General features: G+C 40.1%; 1 protein-coding gene across 11 annotated transcripts in view; it reads right to left on the reverse strand.

Moving 5' to 3' along the window:
- Nucleotides 1–11080, reverse strand: part of lrp1bb (low density lipoprotein receptor-related protein 1Bb) — a 258634-nt gene extending 247554 nt beyond the window's left edge. For all 11 annotated transcript variants that reach the window (XM_077579279.1, XM_077579277.1, XM_077579282.1 and 8 more), the window contains exon 1: nt 10566–11080. In XM_077579279.1, the coding sequence (XP_077435405.1) occupies nt 10566–10656 (91 nt within the window). In that variant the 5' untranslated portion in view covers nt 10657–11080. The remainder of the gene's footprint in view (nt 1–10565) is intronic.
- Between the last annotated feature and the right edge of the window lie 16414 nt (nt 11081–27494).

Below are 27494 nucleotides of genomic sequence, written 5' to 3' on the forward strand. Positions count from 1 at the left end.
ATTAAATTGTGGCTCTACGACTGTAGGTGTGTCAGTATTGTGCCGTAAAATGATTGTATTTATTAAATATTTGAATTTTTATTATATAAATATAATTATATAAGTATAACATAAAAATTATATAAAATAAATAAAATAATATATATAAATATAAATAAATATAAATAAATATAAATAAATAAATAATTACACTATTATAATATTAGAATTAATATTTATTTGATAAAGTTATTGCATTATACGTAAAAATGATTGCAGTAATATATATCGTTTTTGCAGAATCCCAAATTGGCCTCAAAGTAGACCCTTGTTGATTTCCGCTCGGCAGCACTCGTTCAGAAACAACTGACTCTTATCAGCAGTCGGTTAGCGGCAGACACCTGAGACAGCCAACACATTTGAGGCCCGGGCGCTTAATCCCTTCTCATCCCTTCTGGGAGTGGCGAGGTCCATCACACGCAACCGCCGCATATTTACAAGCAGCCGGCAAGAAATCAGAACGAGCGAAAGCCACGCCAGGCGCGCGGAATTGCTGTAATCTTATCAAAGGTGTCGACTACAAACAAACACGTCTGAACTTTGATTGGATGGGAGTCGGGTTAATGAAGCTCCCCATCCAATGGTGCGTGAGACGAGAGAGGACGGCGGAGAACAAAGATGATGAACCGCTCAGAAGCATGTCAGGGAATCATCCTCAATCAGACTGATGCCAGCTGCTGCGTATGTGTACGTTATCAAATTGCAACACAAAGTAACAGCACGGGATTCAATCAGCGCTGGCAGCGGGGGGATTGCAGGTGAGGCGGCGTTACTTTTAGATTAGTGCTTCTTAACCTACTTTTGATTGAACTGCGTTGAGCAAAAAATATAAATAAATTAAAAACGTGATTGAGACGAATACGTGCAATATGAATTCATATGGACATTGGACCATATGGTGTTCCACAGGGTTCAATTCTAGGGCATCTACTGTTTTCATTGTATCTGCTGCCGCTGAGTTCCATCTTAAGAAAACAGGGGTTAATGTTTTAAAACGCTCTATAAATTTAGTGTTGAGTTGACTGATGGGAGCATCACACTTCCTAAAGTTGCATGGAAATGAAGAACACAACACTTTCTGAATTCAAGGCGAAAAGATAGACAGATCGATGAAAAGGCCCTGTTCATTTTGTTCACCAGGACACCTTGCACTTATTTTATTTTAATTTTTTTTTGGGGGGTGGGGGGGCACATTTTATTTTTTTAACTAGAGAATTTAATTTCTGGAGAAATTGTGTTAAGGCTGAGAGGCTGAATGAAAAAAAAGTGGGATTATTAGGAATGATATTGAATGACATGGAATGATATATAACGACCTGGAAGAAGCTCAATGTGTTGAAGTTGGAATGATTTGAATGAAAAATGTAGAAATTAGAGAAAAAAAAAAATCCTTTGCAAGATGAATTGCCAGATTAAGAGAATTGCGGGTAAACAGTGAATTTTTGGAATGAGAAAAAATGTATTTTTTTAATACGTTGAAGTTAGAATGGTGAGAATCGGTCAAAAAAACTGTGGAAGTACACGTTAAGATGGATTTGTTCAATGTGCTGTTTTAGATCTTCCAATTCACCAACTGTTCCATGAAAGCGCGTTCAATTATTCATCTTTCGATCTCACAAATATTTCAGACCTAAAAGCCTCTTAAAGTGCAACGTCAGGCCTCGTCATGCACTCGAAAAGAGCGACTGTGTAGATATTCTTAGTGCGTCCAAGTGCGGCGCACTGGACAGTAAACAAGGTGCAGGCTTGTTGATTTTTGCACTCTGAAGTGTGAATGATGCCAGCATGCTGCCTTGTTTTATCATCCATCTAAGTGGGCTGGATTACAATTAGCTCTGGCGGGTTAAGGAAATGGCTACACACACACACACACACGCACGGTGCAAACTTTGATTTTGGAGGATCAGCGTGTATGTGTGTGTTGCATACATTACTGCATTTGGTTTGTGTGTAAAAACAGCTTTCGACTAAATAGCATGCTAATATGTATATTTACTCCCTTTTTGAATTTACATCTTGTGATTAAAGGTGGAATGAAAATGCTGATTTTCGTTGGACTGCTCCCTGCTGCATTTTCCTTTTTGAATCCAAAGAAAAGTAAGTGTAGAGAAGCAACTTAATTACTTGACTTTGTAATTGCACCACGCGCGGTTTGTTCTTCAAGAAAGCGCCGCATCATCAACTGGCTTTCGGTTTGTCTGCTGAATGAATCTCGTTGGGGGATAGATGAATCCCTCCCTGTGTGTTGGGCTTTTCTGGGCCAAGACAGCCATGCGAGATGGATCCCTGTTGAGTCCTCGGCCTGTGCCAGGTGGCAGCTGGGAGCGAGAGTCCCCGGCTAGCCTGTCGCTAATTCCACTCTGGGACGCGACTCTTTGGAGCTGAAGTTATGTCACAGGCCGCGGGTTCTATTAGTTTTTGACCACTTGAGGTAAATCATCTCAGGTGAAATATTACAAATAAATAATACAAATTGTATCTTCGCTTTAAGCGGCCTCACCAGCTGACGAATTGGTAATTGCCAAGCCAGCAAAGAAAGGATGACTAAGAATCGTATTAGTTGCCAAGAATGACTTAAAAAGTCCACTAGAATCAAAACGTTCAGTACTAAGGTCAAATTATGTCATTTGATGTTGATATGGGACTCGTGCGCTGTTCCTTTAAATTGCAAGCACTTTAAGAATGGTAACGAGCCAAACCGCCAGCAGAGGGTAGCAGGGTACCATTTTCGAGAGAAAATTCCCATCCCCCTCTGTTTACCAATCGTTTACAGTCGGGGGATGGGCACTTTATTATCATAACCGAGCGTGACACTCAACAAACTTTTAGTTGGTTTAGTTAAACGTACCTAAACGAACATATTTATGGATGTATATTAGGAATAGACCGATTATCGTCCGGTGCTTTTATTCGGCATTTTGACGAATATCAATATGACACTTTTTTTTTTAAGGGATACTTGACTCATTGAGCCATTTTTAGCAGTAAAAAGTTAAATATTTTGTCCAGAATGAATTTGATAACTTTATTATTTTCCTTGTGTATTTAATAACTCTAAAAAAAAAAAATTCCACTTGCTGTCAACTGAAAAGGACATCAAAGGTCCTCAGGAAACGAGTAACGACCAATCACGGCTCACTTGTTTTCTTGGTTTGGTCATGTGACGTTTTCAAACTAAGCCATGATTGGTCGTTACTTGACCACCATGTCATGTCATTTTCAGTCGAAAGCAAGCGGCAAAATGTGTTTTTAAAGGTATTAATTGTACATGGAAAAATTAGAAGGTAACCAAATTCATTCAGGACAAAATCATAACTTTTTCCTGCCGAAAATGGCTTAATGAGTCAACCATCCCTTTGAAAACCTGGCGGTTGATAAAAGATCAATTTAAATTTTTTATTTATTTTTTTAAACAATAATAATAATCCATCCATCCATTTTCTTAACCGTTTATTCCTCACAAGGGTGGCGGGGGTGCTGGAGCTTATTCCACATGGTTTTGGGCAGAAGGCGGAGTTCACCCTGAAGTGGTTGCAAGCCAATCCAGGGAGTAATAATAATAATAATAATAATAATAATATTAATATTGATAAATAAACATGGCAACACAAGCCGTGGAAAAGCCCTGCTCCGTTGGCTCCATGACATATTTCAGGGCAAAATGCAAAATAAATGCAGCGGTGCTTTTCAATTGGCGGCTTGTGACGGTGCGAGATGTGCCGGAGCACGGTGAGAACACGGAATAATGCGGGGGGCTTGTCCTGCGGGTGTTGCCCTTCACCCTTTCAAAGCCACTGACTGACAGACATTTAAAGCCGGGCGCATTTTACACTCAGACTCTTGTGATGTTTGTTTTATTCTGACTTCACTTTTCCAAGAGAGGGCGGGGGCGGCGGAGGCGCAGGGGGTGGGGGTTACAATGCGTGTCGAAATTATGAAAATCCAAAGAATAATTGATGTGCTCCTGAAAGGAATAAATCATTGCATAGGTTGCAATATATATATACATGAATAAAAGTTGCGTTTTTTTTTTTATAATAATAATAATAATAAGATACCGGCAGCCTTTCTGCAAGAAGCCCTAATATTAAACCTGCAAAGTGGAGCTGATTCATGCAACACGACTGATTTTATTGGTTCATCTGTGTTTAAGCAGCTGGCGCTGAGCATGTGTGCAGGTTTTCCACTTTGCCTCCACCGCATGACGTCAGCCTTATTTTATTTTATTTTTTTCATTTTATGATGCATTGCAGCAGATCCATCACCCAATAATGACCTCAATCTCACCCAACTCATTTTATTTTACCACTGCCCCTACGAGACCTATTCTCATTAGAATATCTGGCAATAAAGCAGTTGCGCTTTCCCGCCATTAATAATTTATATACTCTTTTTTTTATTTTCATTTCTAGCCACTCTTTCAGTATATGACCAAGACGCTTTCTCGGAATTAACTCCAGTAATGTCAAGGCTTCTTCTCAGCGGGAAACTTATTGATTCATTAATCACATTTTCAATTACGTATCACTCGGGGGAAAAATCTAATATGAGCACCCCGGCACACACCATGGGCCCCCCGAGGACATCAACACGTGCACATCATATTATTGGATTTGAAAATGTAAGCCCCCTCTTTCAATTGCTAATCAATGTCATGTGTCGCTTCGCAGCCAATGACGTTCATCACTTGCAGCCGATCTATTGCCGATTGGATTGTAGCGCATCTGTGAGCTGATATTGAGTCATTTACTGGTGTGGACGTTTTGTTCATCAACTGGAATCCAGATGTTTTGGATGATATCACACATATATTGCAACAGTTGCCAGTAGAGGGCAGCGTTGCACCATTTTGTATTTGAAACCAGCGCAGATTTTGAGTTAGAAGTTGGTAAGTTAATGCAACTGCCACTTAACCAGAATATGTATATGTATTTTAGGGATGTGCATGAATCAGCGTTGACTCAAACTGAGATGCGAATTGGCCATTTTCAGATTTGAGTATGAATCATAGCATATTGTGATGTGTAATAGTGCCACAGGAATGAATGGCACCTAGCATTAATTTTATCAGCCATTTTTAAACTTAGTCTGTTTTAGTCTAGTTTCAGTCTAGCTTGTTATATTCTATCACATATTTAGTCAACCACATCGCATTTTTATTTAGTTGAGCATTTTAGTCTTTAATTGATGTCCAAGAAAATAATCATTTTATTTGGCTAGTTTTAGTCAAGACAATCATTTTACCCTTTTCTTTATTATACGTGGTGTTTAATTTTACTTAATCGAGATGAATTGTTTCAGGTTTTTTTTTAGCTTTTAGTTTGCATCCAAGCGTAGCTGTGCAGGTGATTTGTGCTAAGTAATGTTTGCTTGCAGCTCCTCGAAACCATAGTTGCCCGATCAGGATGACATATCTCCGTTAGCTCAAATTCAACTGCGGCTACTATCGCTACATGCAACAAGCTAGTAAGTTAGCCATTTTTAGTTTTAACGTTGTTGGAACATTATAGCTTTTGGTTTAATATTACGTTATTAACAACCACCAAACTTTTTGTTAACTTACCATGATATATTTGTGGTACACTGTGACATGTTTCTTGAGGTTTATTATGGGTTTTTTTCAGCTACCACCAAACTGGCGCTATGCGAATGTACACTGATTAGTTTGAGCGGACAGGCTAGCTCAGCGCTAATGAGCATTATATGAAACTGTCAATTTACTGTTCCTTTGCTTTGAAATTGGCTGGCAGTGAATGAGTTCAACGGGACACCATCAAAGTCCATTGACTTCACTCAGCAACTTTGTCCGCGAGGGGGTGAGACGAGCAGTGTCTCTAAGAGCGCGGGTGGAGGTCGAGAGCTGGAGGCCATGCATCACCTCCGCCCCGAGATTGATGACAGCAACACTTAGCTGACATCACTGAACCGATCTGTCAGCTGCGTTTGTGTCTTTTCGGAGCGTGCAAAAGACTGACACGAGTGCGTGAACGCTGACTAAGCGGTTACCTCAGACGACCTCGGAAAACCAGTAACAGCCACTAAAAAAGTCAAATGTGCTTTTTAGGGGAAAACGCTGCAAAAACGTTGAGGTTCGCCTCAAGTGCTTCATTGGCTGGTTTTCCGTGTTAGCAACCGTCAGACCGTTTCTGACGACTCGTCTGGTTTTTCAGCCAAGAACTAGTGTGGGAAGCGACGGTTTAAGAGCACCTGAGGCAGCGCCCGCTGGATTCGAGCGACACAAACGCCAAGAACGATCCCGATCGACGGTTTTCCCCCTCTGACTACTGAACAAATCAAAATGCTGACTCATGTTTTTACATCACCTCTTTTTGAGACCACCTTTCCTTTCACACGGACCTCCTCTTTGCACTTTCTATTGACTCTGCATTAACTAGAATCCACATGTGGTTCCTGCAACCACTGGCAAAGAAAGTAATGGGGTGACGCTGGCTCCTTCCGCCCTGAGGAACACCAGGCACTGAAGTAGACAGCGATGCCGCCGGGACGGAGCAGGATGTGGACTGAAACGCGAGCCCCGAAGGAGGCTTTGGCACACTCGGCGTTGGTTTTGTGCTAATGTCTCCCTGAGAAATATGTAAAACTCAGATGAAAAAAAGAAGTCCAACCTTTAAAGGTCAACAAAACACAGGAGCGCTCCCATGAAAGCAACACTCCAATTTTCATATAACATTCATCTTGGCGAAGGTTGAATTTTGCAGTTTTATCTCTGTGGTGGTGATTTTTTGGCATGTTTCTTATGTGCGACTCCACAGGGCGACAACACTCCAAAAATCAAATGAAAAAAACAAAAAAACAATTGCTACTTGGATTTCTTTTATGTTCTAGGTTATGTTTGTAAATGAAAAATAGTTCTCAAACATTTTTACCTGGTTAAATAAAAATACAAAAAAATGTAATGTAGCTTTCGGAATAGATGCACACACTTATAAAATATAAATGAATTTAATTTGATCAATAATGGCAAAGATATAACCCCACAGAATTTCCTTTTGAAAATCAATTAATTTTACAGCTATGTGAATTTGAATTGTTGACAACTATTATCATTCAAACGGTAATAATTGTTTTTAAGAAAATACCATATGAAAGATCGCGTTCCATTCTTTCATTAGAAAAAAGTATGTTTCTACCTTAGTCCATTCTTAAGTAATCGCCATTTGAAAATAGATCATTTAAGTGACGTTGCGCAACAAAATTAAAAGATTAAGAGAAAATAAGCTTTTTTGTGAAAAGATACATTTTCTGCACAACAGTGACTGTGACACTAATATTTTTGTTTAGTGTCACTCTAGATTTAATGTGACAAAGGCTTTTTTTCATTCACTTCATCCTTGATAACGTTCTATTTAATCAGATTTGTCATGTTTTATTGTAATTTCATACTACCGGGAGCCCATTGAAAAGAGATACAATGCTGCCATCTGCTGGCCATAGTTAGTGGGTATTTTTGATTTCGCAAGCCCACTGAACAGGCAGCGCTGCGACAAATTGCACTGCCCATTGCGGGGGGGAAAAACAATGTAAACATCAATTAACGTTTTTGGCGGCATTCATTTGAATTTTAGCATACGTCATTGAACGTTTTTGGCGGGAAAAGAGTTAAGAGTTCCTTTTTTGGATTATTTTACAAATGTCACTCAAGCTGTCATTACCATTAATGCCACTGGAGAATATGTCGTTACAATACACCAGAGGGATCTTGTGCACTGAAGCGCCAGGATGAGGCAGCCATTTTGCAATCACAAAAAAGAAACAGCATGTATTGTGAGGAATGTAAACATTTGTTCCACTAGTTTGACTTATCTTGGCTGTAATTCCCTGTAAAGCAATTCTATTCTGCCCTGACTTACTTTTATGTCATTGTTCCACAGCAAAATTTCATTTACAGAGGATGTACTGTATTCTATTAATGCTTTTTTTTTTTTTTTTTTTTTTTTACAAATGTCAGGTATGCTTAGTCTGTAAAGCCAATTATAAGAAGTGGATTAATCTAAGAAAGTAGGAATGGAAAATGATTGAATCCTTCCAGATGTATCGCCTGCGTGTCGACGTGAACTTAAATACCCCTGCGTGACATCTCGCCAAATGAAGCCTTCCCAGCATCAGCGCACGTGCCCTCCACTACTTTCGGATCATCCGAGTACGCATTTCAAACAACCTTGAGCTGGATTATTTTTGCCGGGCCATTTCTATAGTTCATTTCATTCACAGCCAAACAATTCCATCAATGAGCTTCTCGGAATACTCGAAATTGCATGCGGCAGGAACCGCGAGCTCGCCACTTGGCATTGGACATGACAATGCTGCTACCACAAAGCAAATTAATATCAGACTAATTAGGCTGACAAGCAGCTTTGGTGTTGCAGGCCGTTATCATTACGGTCCATTTAGACACCACTCAGAGCTCGCATTTATTCTCCGGGCTGATGCAGAAGGACAGGACGGCACAGACGCTCGCTCGCTATGTTGGAGATGTGTGCAAACGTAAAAGTGTTGCATTTACATATTGTTGTGGCGGCCCAAAGGAGACAACTGGATGGCATGTAATTCTTCATTTGGATTCTGGATACACTAATAAATCTCAACACTCCAAAGCTGACAAATAAAAATAAGGGAGTAGAGAGAAAAAAAAAGAAGAAAAAAGTCTCCAGCAGCGTTTTGTGAAATTTCAGAGAGTTGCTCTTATTTCTCTTCTCGGTGCCGGGGCATCCTCGGGGAGGACAAGAAGGCTCGTCTTTTCATTTCATGCACAGTAAGAGAGGTAAATAGGACTTTTATGTTGTTTTCTCTCTCCTCATGTGATTGCCAGGAAAATTATACACCAAAAAAAAAAAACTCTTTTTATCAGCCTAAAGGGGAATTCAGGACAGCCGTAGGTAGTCTTGACATTACTGGAAAGTAGAAAAAGTCTGAGAAATGTGACCTCCGGGCGAGAGTGCAGCAAAGGTCATAACATCATTAAGTCCACCAGAGAAAGTTATGTTTTCAAAAAGATGGATTTCTTTCCTTGTGTTGGGGGCAACTTTCTGGCTGGATTTTTGGCACATGGGAAAAATAGTCTTGAAATATTGATGATACCTTTAAAAAATAAATAAATAAAAGGTCTGTCTGGTTTCTATGGCCATCAAATCTTATTCAACTGATGCTGGTCAACATACGGGTAGGATCCATTTGCATTTGTCTTGGGCAATCCAATAGAAACTGTGCAGTAATGTCATGTCAAACACAACAGGATGAATCTCATCTTGAATTTTGACAAAACAAAAATTTATCATAACATCGTGTAGTTGCTGCTCATCAAATTCAAATGCTGAAGTCTCGGAGTGCTCAAGTGGAGCAGGAAGAATTTCTAATGACTTTTCAACTTAGTTCCAACAGAAGTAATTCAGCAATTCATTCTGCACACGAATGCATGAAATCAAAGTCAGGATGCAGCTAATGTGAGGTTCTTTTTATGTTTCGTACCCTTGGATGGTCCATGAAACAAATTTTGGAGTTTGATGACGTTTGCACATCGTTTTCTACGACAGGAGCTTGTAAACGTTAAGACGATTCAAATACTTGTGTGACAAATATTAGTACTAATTAAGTCTTGAGGAAGCTCTGTGATCTTGTTTAAAACTTGTTCAACTTTATTCATATCAAATTCAATTTTGAAGTAATTCCAATTTAAAGTATAAGCAGATAACACACAAATGTTTACTTTTTGATGATACTTACAATTGAATTGAATGTCCAATTCACCCCGAATGCAAGTCATTTGCATATAATACATAATGTCAAATGTTTGTTTTACAATAACAGGGCTGTTTTATTTTTCTTTTGGCCGTCAATCCCATGGCACTCAAAGCAATTTATTTTCATAACCCACAGACGTCAATCAAAATCAGGATGTGATGTTTGGTTCTTTTCATGTGCCTGACATGCTTGAGTTTTTCTGTTTTGTTTTTTTTCCATGATGGAAAATGATGCCACAAACGTTAAAACCTCAAAAGACACTTGCGGTGCTCTTGAAGAATATAAGATTTTGTCCGACTTTTAAACTTTACTCCTTTGAGCTTAAATGTCTAAATAATTCAAATTGCAAGTGTGCAAACCGAACCGGGCCGTCTTCAACGCAATTCGATCACCGAATTACTCCGATGATTCCACAGAGGAGGCAACAACATTGTGCATTCCCACATCAACTGCGTGCTCCCACAGTGGAGATTAGGAGCTAAATCTCCAAGAGAGACAAACACAGCCCTGGGGGAGACGTTCACCTGCTGCACTGTATGATAGCAAATGCACGCACACACCAAACGTGATTAACCCCTCAAAACACGCACACACGCCAGCAAATGTGCTGCACGGTGACAAAAGAAAAAGAAGTCAACTCTGCTCGCCATCACGCATGCACGGAACATTTGAGGCATGGTTCACGATGCGGCTGGAGATGCCAAGTTGAGCAACCCCCCCCCCCCGCCCGCACCCCCACCGGTCGGCCCCGCTTAATTGTCTCTTACCTCTGCGCTCATCCGGCACTGCCGACGGCTCGGTGCATGGAAATAATCCCGAGAAAAGGGCTAAGAAGGTGAGGAGAAAAAACTCGGACATGTTTTCGGAGAGCGGGCTTATCAGGAGCCACGGCGCGTCTCCCCGGTCCCGGTGCTCGCTCCTGGCACAGGTCCAGGTCCAGTCTCCCCCCCCTCCCTCCTCTCCAGGCTCCTCCACCACCACCGCCGCCACCAGGCGCGCTTGTCAAGCGCCGTTATTCGGAGATGTCCAGGGGAACCGTTGCAGCGCGCCCCCCGCTCCCCGACACATGCACACGGCTCCGTGCGGCCGATGGGAGCAGGCAGCGCGGCGGAGAGAGGGAGAGAGAGAGAGAGAGAGAGAGGAAGGGGGCTGGGATGAGATGAGATGGGATGGGGGGGGGCGGACGAAGACGGAGAAGTGGTCTTCTTTTCTCAGTGATTAAAATGTCGTCAAGGTGGCGCAGCTCGTGTGAGAGTCATCACGTTGGTCAGCCGGTGCCGGGTGCCAGTCTGCTTGGACTGGATCAGCCTCACAGGCAATGAATTTAAACTCGGGGAGGTGGGGGTGGGGGGAGGAGGGGTTGGGGGGGGGGGGGGGTGGATGGAGTCATTCTGCTCCCTCACTCTCTCTCAAGCAGTTTCATTGCCTCATACAGCAGCTACTGGAGTCTACTTTGAAATGGGATTCAGAATACAGTTGCATTCTTCCCTTTAGAATGAATGGAAATGCCATCAATCCGTTACACAAACCCCCCCCTAATACTTTTTTTTTTTGGGGGGGGGGGGGGGGCACTTGTACTTAAAAACACTCTAATTTCTGTAGTGTACGACTCGGCCACTGGGCGGCAGTATAATAAAGTCGTGCATACAAACGAAGAAGACTATCTGCTAGTTGCACATCGTTTTTCTTTCTTTCGATCATTTTTTACTTTATTGAATACAAACACAATATTCCAAAACAAGACTAAACTTTCCACCGGATCTGTTGATATTTTGACATTTTTGTTGATTTTGTGATTAGCCGTATAACGTCATAATTAGTCCGATCAATAATGTCTTTTGAGCAGGGATGGTGCTACAACGGAGCTAGTGGGGGCAATAGCCCAGTCGGAAATCTGCGTGGCCCCAGTTAAAGTTGCACTTTGTAACAATTTCCCCCCAAAATATATTTACAATAGCCTTTTTATTTGACCATTTAAGACTGAAACATTTTTAATTTGTAGATTAACACCTTAGCTGTTCATAATGGAAACTCCTGCAAGCCTTCAGGTTCGAATTTCCCGCCCTCTGTCCGCAGATGTGACGCCGTGTGCATTGTGTATGTGATGAGGGGAAAACGCCGTTTCATTTTTCGGCCATAGGTGGCAGTAGCGATTCAAAATTCAATGTTCTGCTTTTAGTAGCTTTAAGCCCCTCCAGCATTTTATTTGATATTCTCAAACATATGCACAAATTATTTTCTCAGCCACTATGTCCCAGGAATTACATTATAGAAAAACACAAATATCCGTGGTAGGCTGCCACAAATTAATTTGGACAGCCACTACTAGATTTTGGTGCTGCCTGTCATTATGTAACTGTTGTATTAACTTTCTTTTGCTGTGTTGAGAATGTGTTGCGGTACTTCTCGTGTGCTCCTTGTGAACATTTGCGCTGAAGTATTCTGAGTACTTGTAATTTATGTATTGCATGTTTTGAACTGAACAAAAACAAGTCTAGCTCATTTGTTTATGAATGTTTCATATTCAAATCACACTATTTGTTTGTTTCTTCTTCTTTCGTGGGGCATGGCAACGATTGTTAAACATGGGCAAAAATGCTTGAGAATTCTTTTGTTGACACTTTGTAAAGAGTACATAAATCCCATTAAACAATGGATGTTCATAAAACGTCCAAACTTCAGTAGATACACACAGTAAATAAACAAGTTCTTTAAATAGACATTTTGCTCCATTTTGTGATCAGATCGACGAGCAGTAGGCCTTTATTTAAACTTGCTGATCGTGTAAGGTCTAAACAAAACAGAAATATCAGTGAAGACTAAAATATGTCTGTCTTGGCACCGAAGTACTGCTGAGCATAGTCTTCATAGATGAAACAATACGTGCCAAATCACCACTTTGTAATATATTTTCATGTACTGTACGTGTACCAAGATGGCGGTCTTGCTGTCTCTATCTCACTGACAAGAATAATGACTGTGAGGTTGATGGCGCCACCTGTTCAGCAGAGATGGCAAATCCAGGTCCAGTAAGTAAAAACCCGGCCACAGTTTGGCTTTAGCCCCACGTGCTAGCTAGCTAGCTAGCTCCCTACAGGTAAACGAGCACCATGGGAGCTAGCTAGGGAGCTAGCTAGCTCCCTACAGGTAAGCGAGCACCATGGGAGCTAGCTAGGGAGCTAGCTAGCTAGCACGTGGGGCTAAAGCCAAACTGTGGCCGGGTTTTCACTTTCCGGATCTGGATTTGCCACTGCTGCTGTTCAGCACACATTAAGACTACCCTCAGTCATGCCAGTGCCTGGAGTCTTAATGAGTTGCAGTCTAGACGTTCTTTGAGAAGCTGGTCCCCTGTTAATGAAAAAACAACAACTACCACCCACAAAGAATACTCTTGCCAGCCTAACATTAGTATGGGCACCATCTCGTCAGCAGTACGCTCATCCCCTCCCACCTCGGCAACAGTAGGAATTGTGGAGTCATTTCCTCTCCGGCACATCATGAGACTGTTGGGTAAATAGTGGGTTGATTCATTAAGATTATTGTATTTATGCTACATGTTTGAAATGTGTAATTTACTACCCAAAGTGTGTGTATTGCACAAGCAAACAAATGAGGGCTTTCCTACACTACAATTATACTAAATGGCAGTTTCTGGTATGTGCAACATGTGGTATTTCGTTCTGAAATTGTTTTCTATTAGCATCGTGACGTGAAACTCTGGTTTGTATGGGAAGGTGTGCCCCCTAGTGGAGACATTATAAAAGGTCTTCAAGGATTTGACGTGAGAAGTGATGGATGTCAAGGAAGCACGAAATCTTCCTTGTTCGAGGTTAGCTCGTTTTTCTTGCTTGACAATTGCAAGTTGCGTTGTTCTATACTTTTTTCACCTCAAATGGATTGACGTTACATCTAAGTAAAATAAAAAATTGTAGTCTTAGAAAACTGTCTGCAGGTCGAGAAAAAGTTTATCAGTAAAAGTCATTACGCGCATTTCAGTGGGGCCAATGTTTTGCTGCTTTGTCTTGCACAAGTTGGAGTTGCCACTGATTACACTGCATAGTCGGGTTTCTTCCAATGACTGTTATCAACGCTGTTGTAAGATTGAAGAACATCAATTTTGTGCAGTTCTAAAGGCACAAATGGTTCCAAACGAGAAAAAGTCCAACAAAGTCATTTTGGACTTAAGACAAAGCAGGAATGACAAATGTGTCCTACCACCTCAGGTTGTGCTTGTGTAACTTCAAATTCTCACGTATTATCTACCCAATAATTGTATTTATTTATATTTTTAATAGCTTTGACAGGAATGTTGGAGTGTTCCAATGTTGATGAATCGCAGGGCATTTTAGGAGGAGTTAAAGCTGAATTAAAATGATCAATGATTAAAAGTCTCAGGCATCAAACTGTATAAACCAACGAAAACGCCACATTTGACCAGTTCGTAGTGTACCTACTAAATAATGGCCACAAAGACAAAAATACAAATAAAATATGTGGCGGTGCGAGCCGTTGTCAGAGCAGCACGACACATCTTTGAGGGAATTTGCAGCCTCGTTATCGCTCAACTTACTGCCGAGCATAACTAGGCGCGGGTGCGTGCGTCTTTCTTTGTTATGGTCATTAATTTGTCGGCTTGGTGAAGCCAATGAAAAGAAAACACGGTACTCGGCTGAAGTGGACGAGGTGAAAGTAAAACCTAATAAGGTCAGACGGCACAATACCCTTGTTTGGACACAATAATTGATAATATTTATTTTTTTCTGTAATGATTTCACTTTTTGACCTCTTACAGTCCTGGTTTGTTTTGTTAGCACGAAAAGTTGCAACTACTGGTGAGTGGTTAATAGAGGGTGAAAAAAAAAACCCTTTAAAAAACTTCCAAAGTTTACGAGAATTATTTATCATTGATTTATTTCAAGTTTTTCGTCTCATCGTACCTCTGCTAATATGACGATAAATTTGCTAACGTTGGTTGCTAACCTTACATCATGCTGACTTGGTGTGATTGAGCTTATTCAATAACAAATGGGTGAATAAGGCACCCATCCAACAGTACAAGTATTATTATTACTATTGGTGAAATTGCTGCCACAGGTTTCAGATTTGGGGTTTCTGTGACAGGCAAGAGCTAGCGAGCCATCCAATATGACGATTTTAACTTCATATTGCTTTAAATATTGCACTACAAGATGAAATTGACACACAACATGCATCCATTCCCCACAGACGAAGCCGCATTTTAAATTTAAGCCGTCATGTTCCGTATCATAGATGAGATGTGAACAAATGTGTCACGTTTTATTAGAGACGTGTCAAGGAATGAAGTTGTCCAGGTCTTCCAGGACATGTTGAGCCCTCCTGCGACCGCGATCACCGGATTTTTTGTTTCCTTACCAAATGTGCGGTTTATTTCAGCGGCTTTTCATTTCCTCTTTCTTCCAGCGGAACAATCAGAGATGACTACATGTATACATTGCAGTCATAACAGTTGCACTAAGAGTGATCTTGTTCAACGTTTGCCCAAAGTACTTCACTCACTGTAGATTTCTAATTTGCAATATTTATTAAGGGAAATAGCATTCCATAAAATGGTCATTTATAAAAACACAGCATAATAACACAGTTTGTGCAGCACAATTTAAAGCTTCAATTCAATTCACTGTGCTGGTCCTTGTGGTGTTTCAGCCTTGCCCACCAGGGGGCATAATAAAGTCCTATACGGACACAAATGAAGGTAAAATCACCACGACTCGCATTGGACATTTTTCGCAGAGGATAACAAACATTTTGCTTGTGAGTATTGTCGCTCCAAATATGTTTGACCATTTGTGCTTAAATATCTATTTAAATGGTGTTAGCCTACCAATGGCGTTTTCCATTATGTGATAGCATTAGGCTAGTGGATGTATACTTAAGACAAAGTTGTTTGGTTGTTTTAAATATACATGGTTTTTTTACTGTAAACTTTGACTGGGCATTTAACAGTTTGAAGCCTTTTTTTCGTAGAACTGACGACTATTTACTACTTTGCGCTTAAAAGGTCAAAGAATTTGTTTAAAAAAGTCCAAAAATCCTTCACTGTAATTCTCTTTCAGATATTTCATCTAAAAAAAAAAAACTATTCTCAGGTCATCTTTACCCATAATTAATGTAATAACGCATCCTTTTAAACAGCTAAATTTCCTTTGTTGCACCCAAACGATAGCACACAACAATAATCAATAAGAATACTCGTCCTTGTGGTCCGAGAGTCTGGACTTGCTCGCCGCGGCGGTGTCAGAGAGAATGAGGATACCTTAGTGGCAGGCGCTCCCCTGAACGGCAGCGACGAGGTCAGCCTAATAAGGCACTCATGCAATGCGTGTCACTCACTTGCACCACAGGTCTCGACATACAGGACGCCTGTCATGAGTACACACTGACACGGAGCTGCACAGCCACACGGAAGCACATGCCGCCTGACCTTAACGTCTTGGAGAATTGCACGCACTGCGGGTCTTCTTTTCAGCTCCTTTGCTACACTGCTTGTTGACTGATGTGACAATTTGACTCTGGGAACATCTCCCCCACAATAATCATAATACCAACTAAACATAGCTACCACGAGCAGATCTAAATGCCACAGAAATTAGTTTATTACTATTTTATCTTTTTACATTTCAACCTAATTATTAGGTTAGTCCTATATGTCTTCATTTTTGCAAGGCTAAACATTTGTCTAATAAATGTAATATTGCTTATTGAAATACATTAATTTATTGCTTGTGTTTGTTTAAAAAATAAATAAATAAATGAGAAGAGGACCTTGAAAAAAAATAACCACAAATAAATTGCAATGTTTTTTAAAAAAAATACAACAATAAATCACATTTTATTATTTTTCATTCAGCCCCAATATTTATCAACCTGAGCTAGCTGATGTGCATTGCTCCCATTAACAACCGGCAAAGAGCTAGTTTACAATAGCATTTGGTGCTAGCGATTTATACTTAGCATCTTTTCAGCAAACATGGAGTCAACCGCGCCGAACATTGCCAACACCCTGACGCGGAACGTCAGTTTATCTTAAATCGAACAAGCAATGCATAGTTGTGAAACTCCTCTTCAGGTGCGTCTCTGTGTCTGTACTACACTGCCCCCAGGTGGCCAATGTGCATACATCTGAAAGAGCAGCGCAGGTCCATTGAATTGAAGCAAAATATGTGCCAAAAGTGGTTTAATTCTTTACTATATATATATATATATATATATATATATATATGCAATAAACAATGGGTCCGAAGGGGTTAAAATGATACAACACAATTATATATTGTAAATGATGTTTTGCCCCCCACCAAGTTGTATTTTGCCAAGCCCAGTTTAGGAACCACTGGACTACAACGCTGACTTTGGATGACGGTGCTGTTATTTGAAGCAAGCGGCCAGCGCTGACCCTGCTTGACCCTGTCATCGTTGCAGCTCATTATCAAGCTCATAACACCGCCGCTGCTGGCTCGGCATTCTTCCCAGCTGGGTTCGCGCGAGACCACCCTCACGAGTCAAACCCCCGTTTTGCAAAAAAAACGAGCAACCAGAAAAGATCATCCAGCAAATCTGGTTGGTCACGCATTTAGTCTCTCTTAGTGGAAAAAGAAGTAAATGTATGGCTCTGAGATTGGTTCCATCTGGTTGAGAAGGAAGGAGCGAGCGCAGTCCTCGGGAAAGCTTGCTCACTGATGAGGATCCATGGGTGCCCCCCCCCCCCCCCCCCCCGCACCTCACCCCACAGCCCCCACCCGGGCTGGCCAGGGTGCTTGTTAATCAAGAAGCCGTATGGCAGCTCATTTGCTGTATGAATCACTGCACTTTTCACATGATGGCAATGACTGGCATGTTTGAAAAACTGCACTCTTGTCTTGAGAATAAAAATTGCTGTCATGCTATGGCTTAAATCCTAAAAAACGTTCATACAGGTTTCGAGATGGAAAATATTCATGCAAATACTTATATCTAATTATTGTGCACACAGTGTATGTGCATACACTTAAACATAGTACTGTATATACAAACACACACTTATACAGTATATATGTATATATTTTGCCTTTTCCCCACAGAAATCCATCAGCCGTCTTTGTCGGGGGAAACAATCACATGTTATTGTACAGAGTTGATTGTTCTTCAATCCAATTCCATGCATATCTTGGAGGAAATGAACATATTACATCCACATCTCTCAAATACTGGAGTGCTGACGTGTAATAGCGTTTCCTGGGCTCGTATTAAACTGTGAGGAGCAATTTCAACAAAGCAATTTCAAGTTAATTTCCTCTGAATGAGAGCCAGAAATAAAATCCTCCTGTACGTATTTACGGCTACAGGGAAGCTGCGTCCCGTACATGAGGGACAGAATGACACCTCGGCTTCACATCTTTTTTTTTCCCCTGCAATATTTCCTGTACATTTATTTGTGAAATTTGTCTCATCAACATCACAGGAACACTAACAAGCCAAACTGGCTGATTCCTTACAGAGGCAGCATCAGATACATTCTGATGTTTAACTCACTACTGCCATCTAGGGATACAAACATATACGCTGCTGCATTGTAGTCTGCAGACGGATGTGTGTGTGTGTCCAGACAAATTACATTTTTACAGATTATCAGGATCAGGATTACCGTATGAGGATGAAATGTCATAATTGCATGCTTTGGTCTGTAGTCAACTGTGTGCATTATTTAATTGATTTTTATTACAGCTTTATCAGGCCTTTTTTTTAAGAAGCCACTCATATATACGTACAGTATACTCGATATATTATTATATAAGATTTATTTAATCAAATAAAACCCTATTATGTCAAGATCTCTCTCTCGTGTGTTACCTGGCCAAAGGGTCAGATGTACACAAAAATATACAAAGTTTGAATGCTGAACTCATCTCAGTTTTCAGGGATGTGATTTGACCAAAGTGAAATTATCTGAAAATTTAGCCGGGGGTCTGGGGGCCGCTGGCACCCAGCTAGGTCCAGGGTTAGGGTTAGGGTTAGAGCTCATGGGTTTTCCGTGTTTTTAAGTACTTTCAATGCACTCACATGACAAAGAAATAGACAAAACAACAGCATCAATTTCCAATGTATATTGAACTATCCCATATAAAATGGCAGTTTTAGTAAACTCAAAATCAGTCACATTCAAAAACATTGGACTGCCTTTGCTTTTAAAAACTATCACTGAGAATATCATCATATCTAACTAATGTGATTACGAAGTTAACACATAAATAATGTTGAAGAGTTCAAATTTCATGAACAAATAATTGTATCATGACCAAATGAAAAGTAACTCATATTAGAGCATACCACAAATGTCTTTGTTATAGCAGAAGATGTTATCTGTCGGAGTCATGTGCATACACAATGAACTACTAAAAAAAAATATATAAAAAAAATATATAAAAAAAACTGAATTTTTTTTTTTGGGGGGGGAGATAAAAAAAGCGGAATTCCGCGAATTAGCGGAAAAATCACATCTCTGAGTTTTAGATAACTACAACTTCATTTTGCCTGTTTAACTTCATTTAAGAATCCAAAAAGGGACATATTGATAACTTGAATTAAACATATTTTCACATATTTACAATTCAGTTGTGTATTTCCGAAATTCTCTCACATAGTATATTTGCAACGGAATTGTTTGTAGATATTTATATACTCATTAATAGTCACACATATCCAGTCTAGCTGTAAAAAAAAAAGTTAAACAGGCTTTAGGAATTGTGACTGTAAATACCGAACAGGTTTAACATTTACAACTGTCAGCATGACCCTTTTCTGAGTAGATCCGGGAGGACAAGTCATTCTTTACACACTTCACACTATAGAATAATCGCTCAAGATAATCTTTCACAGTCATCTGATCATCAGGCTTTTTTCCAAATTTGACCAAAATAGATGGAAAGATGCTCAAATTCGGTCCGATTAGGACTAAAATATCCCACAGTGGCCAAAACTGAAAACGGGGGTCATGAGGTGCCTGCACGAGGTCCTTGAAAGGTGTTTCGAAAAAGTGGTGACGCCAAGAAAGAAATCGTGCACACGGCAAATAAACCAGGAAAGGCTCCTTGCTGTCCTTGATAGAGATTTAAAAGGCGTGCGTCGGTTGGGTTGAAAGGAGTGAGTGTGTCAGCGGACCTTTCTGAAAGCCTTTCAACTCGCCCGCTTCCACGTCAAGTCCATTAATGGCCTTCGATTAGATCCACAGTAATTACTGAAGGCATTAATAATAATTTGCACTCTGCTGGGGGTAGCTTCTACGTTAAAAGGGAAAGAAAAGACCACTGTACCAAAATACAGGCAGTTTCATAGTGTGCTGAGCAGAAGTTCAAGTCAGAGATCTGTGGCAAATGGCACAAGCAGATTTGAGGTCATTTCATTAATAGTGATTTTACAATTCGTGTAAAATGTGTGTCATTATACAAATATGGTGATATGTATGAATGTATTGCAATTTTGAAGAAATTTTCATCTTAGTGAGAATTTTTTTCTCCCTTCCTTCAATGCATTTATATTGTCTGTCAATTATATATGGATTTTCATTATTTGTGAGCTGGACCAGTCGTAATCCCCTCAGCGGTATATATCCTTTATCATCTGCGAAGAACAACAAATATTTCTGCTGTATTTCTCACTGAGCAATTCTGGCCGTTTTCTATGTCTGCATTATGAAACCCCGAAGTGACCAAGATGTACAAAACCCAAAGGAGTATCACAATGTCCATTGAACTGGGGCAAGAAAATGCGGCAAAAAAATAAATAAAAATACCTGTGTGATTCCTTTACATGTAATTGATTATGTCATGACTGTATGATTTTAATATTATAGTATGTTATTTTCTTATTAAAAATGCATTAAATCGTTTTTTGTTTTTTTGAGAGACTAGGATGGATTGATTACATTTCTATTTATTACAATGGAGAATTAAGATTTGAGATACAAGCATGACCACAGAACGGACTAAACCCGTATCTGAAGGCACCGCTGTAACTTCAGCCTTGTCTGCATAATTCCACTCATGGATCATTTACATAAACTGACATGGGCCTCTCTAATCTGGCGACCTTTTAGTCATGCAGAAGTATACTGAACATTCATAATCATAACCATTAGATCCCGACACGTCCTGACGACATATCAGGAGATTTAAATAATCAATGAAGATATGCGGCACTCATGCGTAAACGTGCACGGCCACTGCACGGGCATTGTGCAACCACCCGTGTTAGCGCAACTACTGTGTAAATAATGAGACCTTTAAACAGCAGGAGAAACATACTGCACCATTTACTGGAGACCGCGATTTTCTTGGTCAATGGAGCAACCAATCTGTGTTGAATCATGACAGGAATATGTAAATAATGCGAGCAGGAAAAGTACTGCACTGCTGAATCGCAATCCCGTCGATTTTTAATTGGCTAGCAGCAAATATGATAAACAATATTGATTAGTCAGCATTTTATAGCATTAATCTTGTTCTTGACCGTTATGAACTTTTTATTTGTTTGTTTCAGGAGGAATTGTAAGTGCAGACTTGAGATGCAAGTGACTCAACTCACTTGGTGTATGAGTGCAGTGACTTAAGATATTTGTTTTTGTGGAAAATGTCAGTCAAGGGAGCATCGTAATTTGTGTTGAAAGAGGGAAAGAACATTGAGCAAACTGACCAACATCGACAAGCACAAAGATATTGCAGGTACAAGACAACAGTATGTACTATTCCTCCACTTATGACCTACGCCCGTACTTCAGCATGTTCTGCATATAGATTAAAAGAAAAATAAAAATTTTAAAAATCAATGAAAACGTTTTGTAAATGTCGTTTTAAGTACTGATTTGTACAGACTGTACAAAAAGCTTAAAAAAGGTTGGTGACCCCAGATCTACAGTATGTCACCATTGTTCAAACTATGGCCCGGGGGCCATTTGTGGCCTGCCATCTATTTTTAAGCGGCCCACATCATATACTAAAAATGACATCTGTTATGACAGAGCTTTTCTCTCTCTCTCTCTCTACAGTATATATATATATATATATATACATATTACTTAATTATAATTATTTTTATTTTATTTATTCCTGTATGAGGAAAACGTTTGAACACAACTGGTATATGTGCTTTACAAAAAAAAAAAAATCTATTTGGCATGCCAGCTGGAACAGAAGATAGACTTATGCAAACACAGTAATTGAAAAAAAAAAATACATTGCTGTGCTTCTTACAGCAAAGTAGTTGCATGGAATGTGTCATTAGGTCCAGAAGGACATGATAGAGAACCTAAAGTTAACCCTGCAAAAAATGCCAATCACTGGATAAACAAAGAAGAAGAAAAAACAGACGCACAACACGAGACATTTGCAGATAGCTGAAAGAGCACGGGGGTTAAGAGATAATCAGAATTGTACTAATTACAGTTAAATTGTATTCTCCTCCAAATCAACCATCTGCTTGCACAATAACAAACCAGCATGGAGCGCAGTCGACGACAAACCGGCTCGATGGGAGAGATCCTTGAGTTTCGACAAATACATCAAATAAATGAGCGCACCGGGCGAAGAGGAGTGGGTGGGCGCTTGGGTATGGCCAACATATAATTACAATCATTTTAATTATAATGAAAATATGCTGTCTTTATTACTCTCTAGAGCCTAACATACGTTATAGCGAAAGAGCAGATGCATCATCTAGGATTTCACATTCCACACGCTAGCACTGGCTGCAGAACTGTGACCAATCTGTCACATTTCCACGCAGTGGCCATACACCGTCCCGCCATATAGCCGGTTTTGACCCAGTCGTCTTTCTATTTGCGGAGCCTCATTGATATGCGCCGAGGTTTGCATTGATAATTACCTGCTGAGCTCCAGATCAGTTCTGCAATTCAACATCTAATTCCATGGTGTCTGGTGTGTGTGCAGACTTATAAAACCTGCATAGGTGCAACATTAATAAAAGAACCAAACTACAAAAAAAGAGGGAAACTCGACTGTTGAGTAACAAGGGAAATGAACCTTTCTTTCATTCGCAGAGTCTTTATTTCTATTTTACACAATGTCTCTAGAGATGTAGTTCATTTATAAAAATAAGTAACCGGTGTCTGACCTCACGCAAACAGTGTATTGTGCGTGCACTCCACACTCGCCTCAAAGTATTAGAACAGTGCGGTCAATTTCTTTGTTTCTGCTGCAGACTAAAAACAAGTGTTTTGGGTTTGACTTCAAAGGATTTTATTTCCAGGTATTTACTCCTGAATCACCCACCCAATGATTTTGGGCCATACTACATTAAACATTTTTAACTCATTCACTCCAAGTTATTTTCAATGAAGCAACTCGCTTCGCTCCCGGCTGTTCTACTGGATTTTGACTGATTTTGCAAGGCCCACAGAATATTGTGTTCTATTACTATAAAAAGTCTCTTATTTTATTAGGCAAAAAAAGTATTTTGTATCTGTTTCCGTTCTGCAGCTATTAGAACTAGAATGTAGGTAAGTTTAATCAATATTCACATTCCTCCATTCAAACACTGTCAAATAGAGCTTTTGCCAACTTGGCAATGGCTGATCTCTTATACTCTAGAGTTGTCTATGGGTGAAAAGTGAGCAACTGTGAAGCTGAGAGAATTTCAGAGAAATTCAATAAGATCCATACCACAAACATCGGCTTGAGCCAGTACAATCATTTGAAATGTCTTGAAGATGATAGAAACCAATGACGTACTAAGTAACAGACGATGACCGATACAAATAACAGCAACAAAAGACTGTTCGCAGGAAAGTTATTTCGCAAAAACACAGAGGCGACGCCAACACACATTAGCAAAAATAATGTGAGGTTCAGGTTGGAATTTGTTAAAAGATACAAAGAAAAGCCTCATACTAGAACAAAATACATCTAAATCCTCTAGTTACAAACATTCGACTTACGAACAAAGTCCATAAAAGTCATGAAATTATTGATCTTGCAAGTTCATATTTTAAAGTGCACACCATATCATACATTACGGTACTGCAGTTCCCCTTTCTGCCACACCATTCTGTGATGGCAAATCGTGTAAAAAAAAAAAAACAACAACCCTTCAGTCGCATACTTTCATTAGCATTCCCCATGCTCACATTTCCACAGTTGTAATGGAATCATGTCTAGTGTAAACCCTTCACAAAAAGACCAAATGCTATTCTAGCAGCACGTAAATGTCTGTGGTTAAACACGCATATGTTCAGACAGGTGCCATGGCCAGCAGTCTCTTTACTTTGAAGCATAATTACACCAGAATCGTAGAATCTTTATCTGAATCATTTATTGTTTGTAGAGAATAACTGCACTTGGACTGCGGATAAAGCAGAAATAGTCCTCACGTTTCCTCAACATACCGTCATTCTAAGTAGGCCGTAACGCAGCCAAAAGTCGGATTTCTAAAAAAATACACACACAGGAAGCATCTCAGCACATTCAAAAAAAAAAAAAAAAGGCTCTTCAAACTGACAAAAGTGTTGGCTTCTGTTATATGGACTGCAGGCCTTCATTCTTGACGCGATTAAAGAAACACAATTTCATGAAATGAATCCAAAGGCAGGCTTGACTGTCAGTCATCATTTGTGCTGGAGTCAAAACACTGCTGGAGACTATTGGCTCTTATAACTCAAGCCTCTACACTCTGCAAAGGGATGTTATTATTTTTATGGACAAAGTTAAGTAGCTACAAGAACAGTCGATATTTGCTCGCCTTCCAAATGTGAGAAGAAACAGGAATGCCGTGAAAGACTGAAGAAACGGCAGGAGAGAATGTCAAAGTGTAGGTGTAGCAGGTTGTTGGAGGAGAAATGACTTGGGAGGAAATAATCCATTATACAACAGGTTTTTATCACCGTCGTATGAAAGGTCAGAAATTGCTTCCCTCTGATCTGTGAGGGAAATCTAATTCGTAGTGATCTGAAAAATTCTCTTTTCCAGGTAACTAACTGACTTCAAGACAGCTTTGGAATTACATTTAAAAGACAGTTTTCACCACTCATTTTGCTCACTGACATGCATAAAGGTCATAACGACCTAGTTTAGATGAGAACAAAGTATTGATTCTGTGTTCACATACAATCAGCAATAAGTATCAAGAAGAGAATATCAATTAATCTATTTGTGTTGCGTTGTGTCGTGTTATTTTTACCTACACCTAGAGCGGCATGGCTCAGTGGTAGAGTGGTCGTCTCCCATCTGAGAGGTTGTGGGTTAGATCCTCACCCCTGGTGACCATGTCAAAGTGTCCTTGAGCAAGACAGCGAACCCCGGTTTGCTCCCAGTGGACCTGGCAGCGCTCTGCATGGCAGCAGTGGACCGCTGGTGTATGAATGGGTGAATGTGAGGCTTTGTAAAGCGCTTTGGGTGTAGATAAAGCGCTATATAAAAAGCAGTCCATTTACCATTCACATTCTGAAAATGCATCTATGCTTTAGAGTGCCTCGTTGTCAGCCGTGAGTGCACGCATGGCAGAGTAAGGCTGTAGGAGCTCGGGAAGAGGGAGGGGCTTTGGGCATGTGACCACTTTAGAGGGCCTCGTTGTCTGCTGTGAGTGTGTGAAGGTCATGGTGAGAAGGTCAAAGAGCAAAGGAGAAGAAAAAAAGTCAAAGTTGATAGCCACCATGTGGACAGGGGCTTCAGGCTGACATGCTAGATGATGTAGCAACCCCTTCTCCGGAGAGAACGACTTGATTTTGCACAATTTTGAAGCCTCACTTTATATACTTGGCAATTTTTGGAATCCTTCTAATTTGGCAGGGTTGTCAACAACATTCGTCTCTGTGCTGTGTCAAATTTAGAAGACATTCATTTTCCTTTTACAGGGACTTCAATAAATGAAAGGTGAAGAAGGTGGAAGTGGCCCCGGCATGCTTTGATTGTTCTGCATGAGATCCTCGGTGGAAAACGTTTGGACACCACAGACTCATCCATTCTTTATCGGTATGCAAAACGCCAATATCCCTCTGGCCACAACATCTATAATTCAAGTGAATTAAAGCCTTTCTTAAATCAAATAGCTCTGCATTGGATTGTCAATGCATCTACTCCCCCCCCCCCCATATTTCCAAAAATGCCCCGGATTTTTCCCTCATCTTGTAAAATTGTCTTTTAAAAAGATTGTTTTAACCTCATCATACTTTGCCTTTGTTATTCCAGCAAAAATAAATCAATGGCTTATTTTCAGCATTCTTCTAAAGCTCCCTTGATTGTTATCTATAAGAGGGCTATCAAAAAGTCATTTTAGCTTGTGGCTGTTAACTAACAAATGGATGAAGTAATCAGCCGCAGACTGCATGCTGCTTGCATATCTACTCATCCACAATTATCATTTGCTCTTCTATGTTAGAGGCATTAATATATTTTGTTTGTTTCTTTATTTAGTTTAAACACATTAAAAGTCAACATCTGAACTTTGCTTCTTCTTTCTGTCACTAACATCCAAATTTTGCTTCATGAATGGTGGAAGCACGACGACAATTAAGTGCATGTGTGAACCTTTGAAAATTGTCTTGAGATTTGGGCCTTTTGCTTCCCTTTCTTGATGTCCTAAAGCTCCTGTGGCCCAAGTCTCAGACCACCGTTTGCTTAATTCTTTGTAGCAGGGCCGTAGCACTCAAATCTGGACTGGAAAATTGGCCACCCCGTGAGCGTAATTAAATTTCTCTTAGTTTGTGGTCATCAGAATAGTATTTTTCTGTCTTAAGGACACACTTGGACTTGGACTCGAATCTCCTGGACTCGGATTTGCCTTGGATTCGGACTTTTGTGACTCGATAACGGCGGACATGGCTACAGCCTTGCTATGTATTATTCTAAGAAGTATAGAAAACGTGTGGATGTAAAATATATTATAATGTTTGAATCTGAGTTGAGGGGAAACGCCAGTTATTTACCTCGAGCTGGTAGAGAAACCAACCATGAAACTTTGGGCCCGAGTAGAGAAACACGTTTCACTATAAGATGGCAAATCACTCACTTAAGTACAAAAAGCCTTCCCCAATGAAGTGCAATTCAAACGTTTAGATGTTTTACCTCCACAGGAGTTCTGCCTCCTGGATGTATTTGCACATCTAAAAGTGAAAGCCGCGGTCGTATTTCTTGCCATCAGCTCGCATGCGTCTACAAACGTGCCATCTGTTTCTGAAAAGCAGGAAATGCACAAAAGACGAAGACACAGAACATGATATCAGTGTTGCCTCATCTATTGCATATTCACTGACTCCATAGAAGTGGCTGCTTGCTCACTGTCACATCCAGCTTGGCTGTTGTTTACTCTCTCCCAAGTCCTCCCTCCTTCCCTTCTGGCTCTCTTGTTTATCTCCCATCAACTATGTGCATAGCATTTATAGAACCTGACAGTTTGTGTTTGTGGCCTGACTCCTCGCCTAATGGCCTTCCATGATTGATGGATAGCTGAGAAGTCAGTTGACAATGTCTAAATATTTCTCTCACGCCGTATCTGTTCCGTTATGCTCGCGCAATATTATGCAGAATGGATTTGAGTCCAAACAAGGATGGATCAGGAAAAAAAATTGCATACAGTGAAATTCCTGATATGAATACCAATCTGATTGTGTCACTTTTTTGCATTATCACCTTTGTTTTATGTCATTTAGGTATACGTAATACGTTCTCATTGTA

Source organism: Vanacampus margaritifer, chromosome 11 (assembly GCF_051991255.1).
Source record: "Vanacampus margaritifer isolate UIUO_Vmar chromosome 11, RoL_Vmar_1.0, whole genome shotgun sequence".
In the NCBI taxonomy this organism is placed as follows: domain Eukaryota; kingdom Metazoa; phylum Chordata; class Actinopteri; order Syngnathiformes; family Syngnathidae; genus Vanacampus; species Vanacampus margaritifer.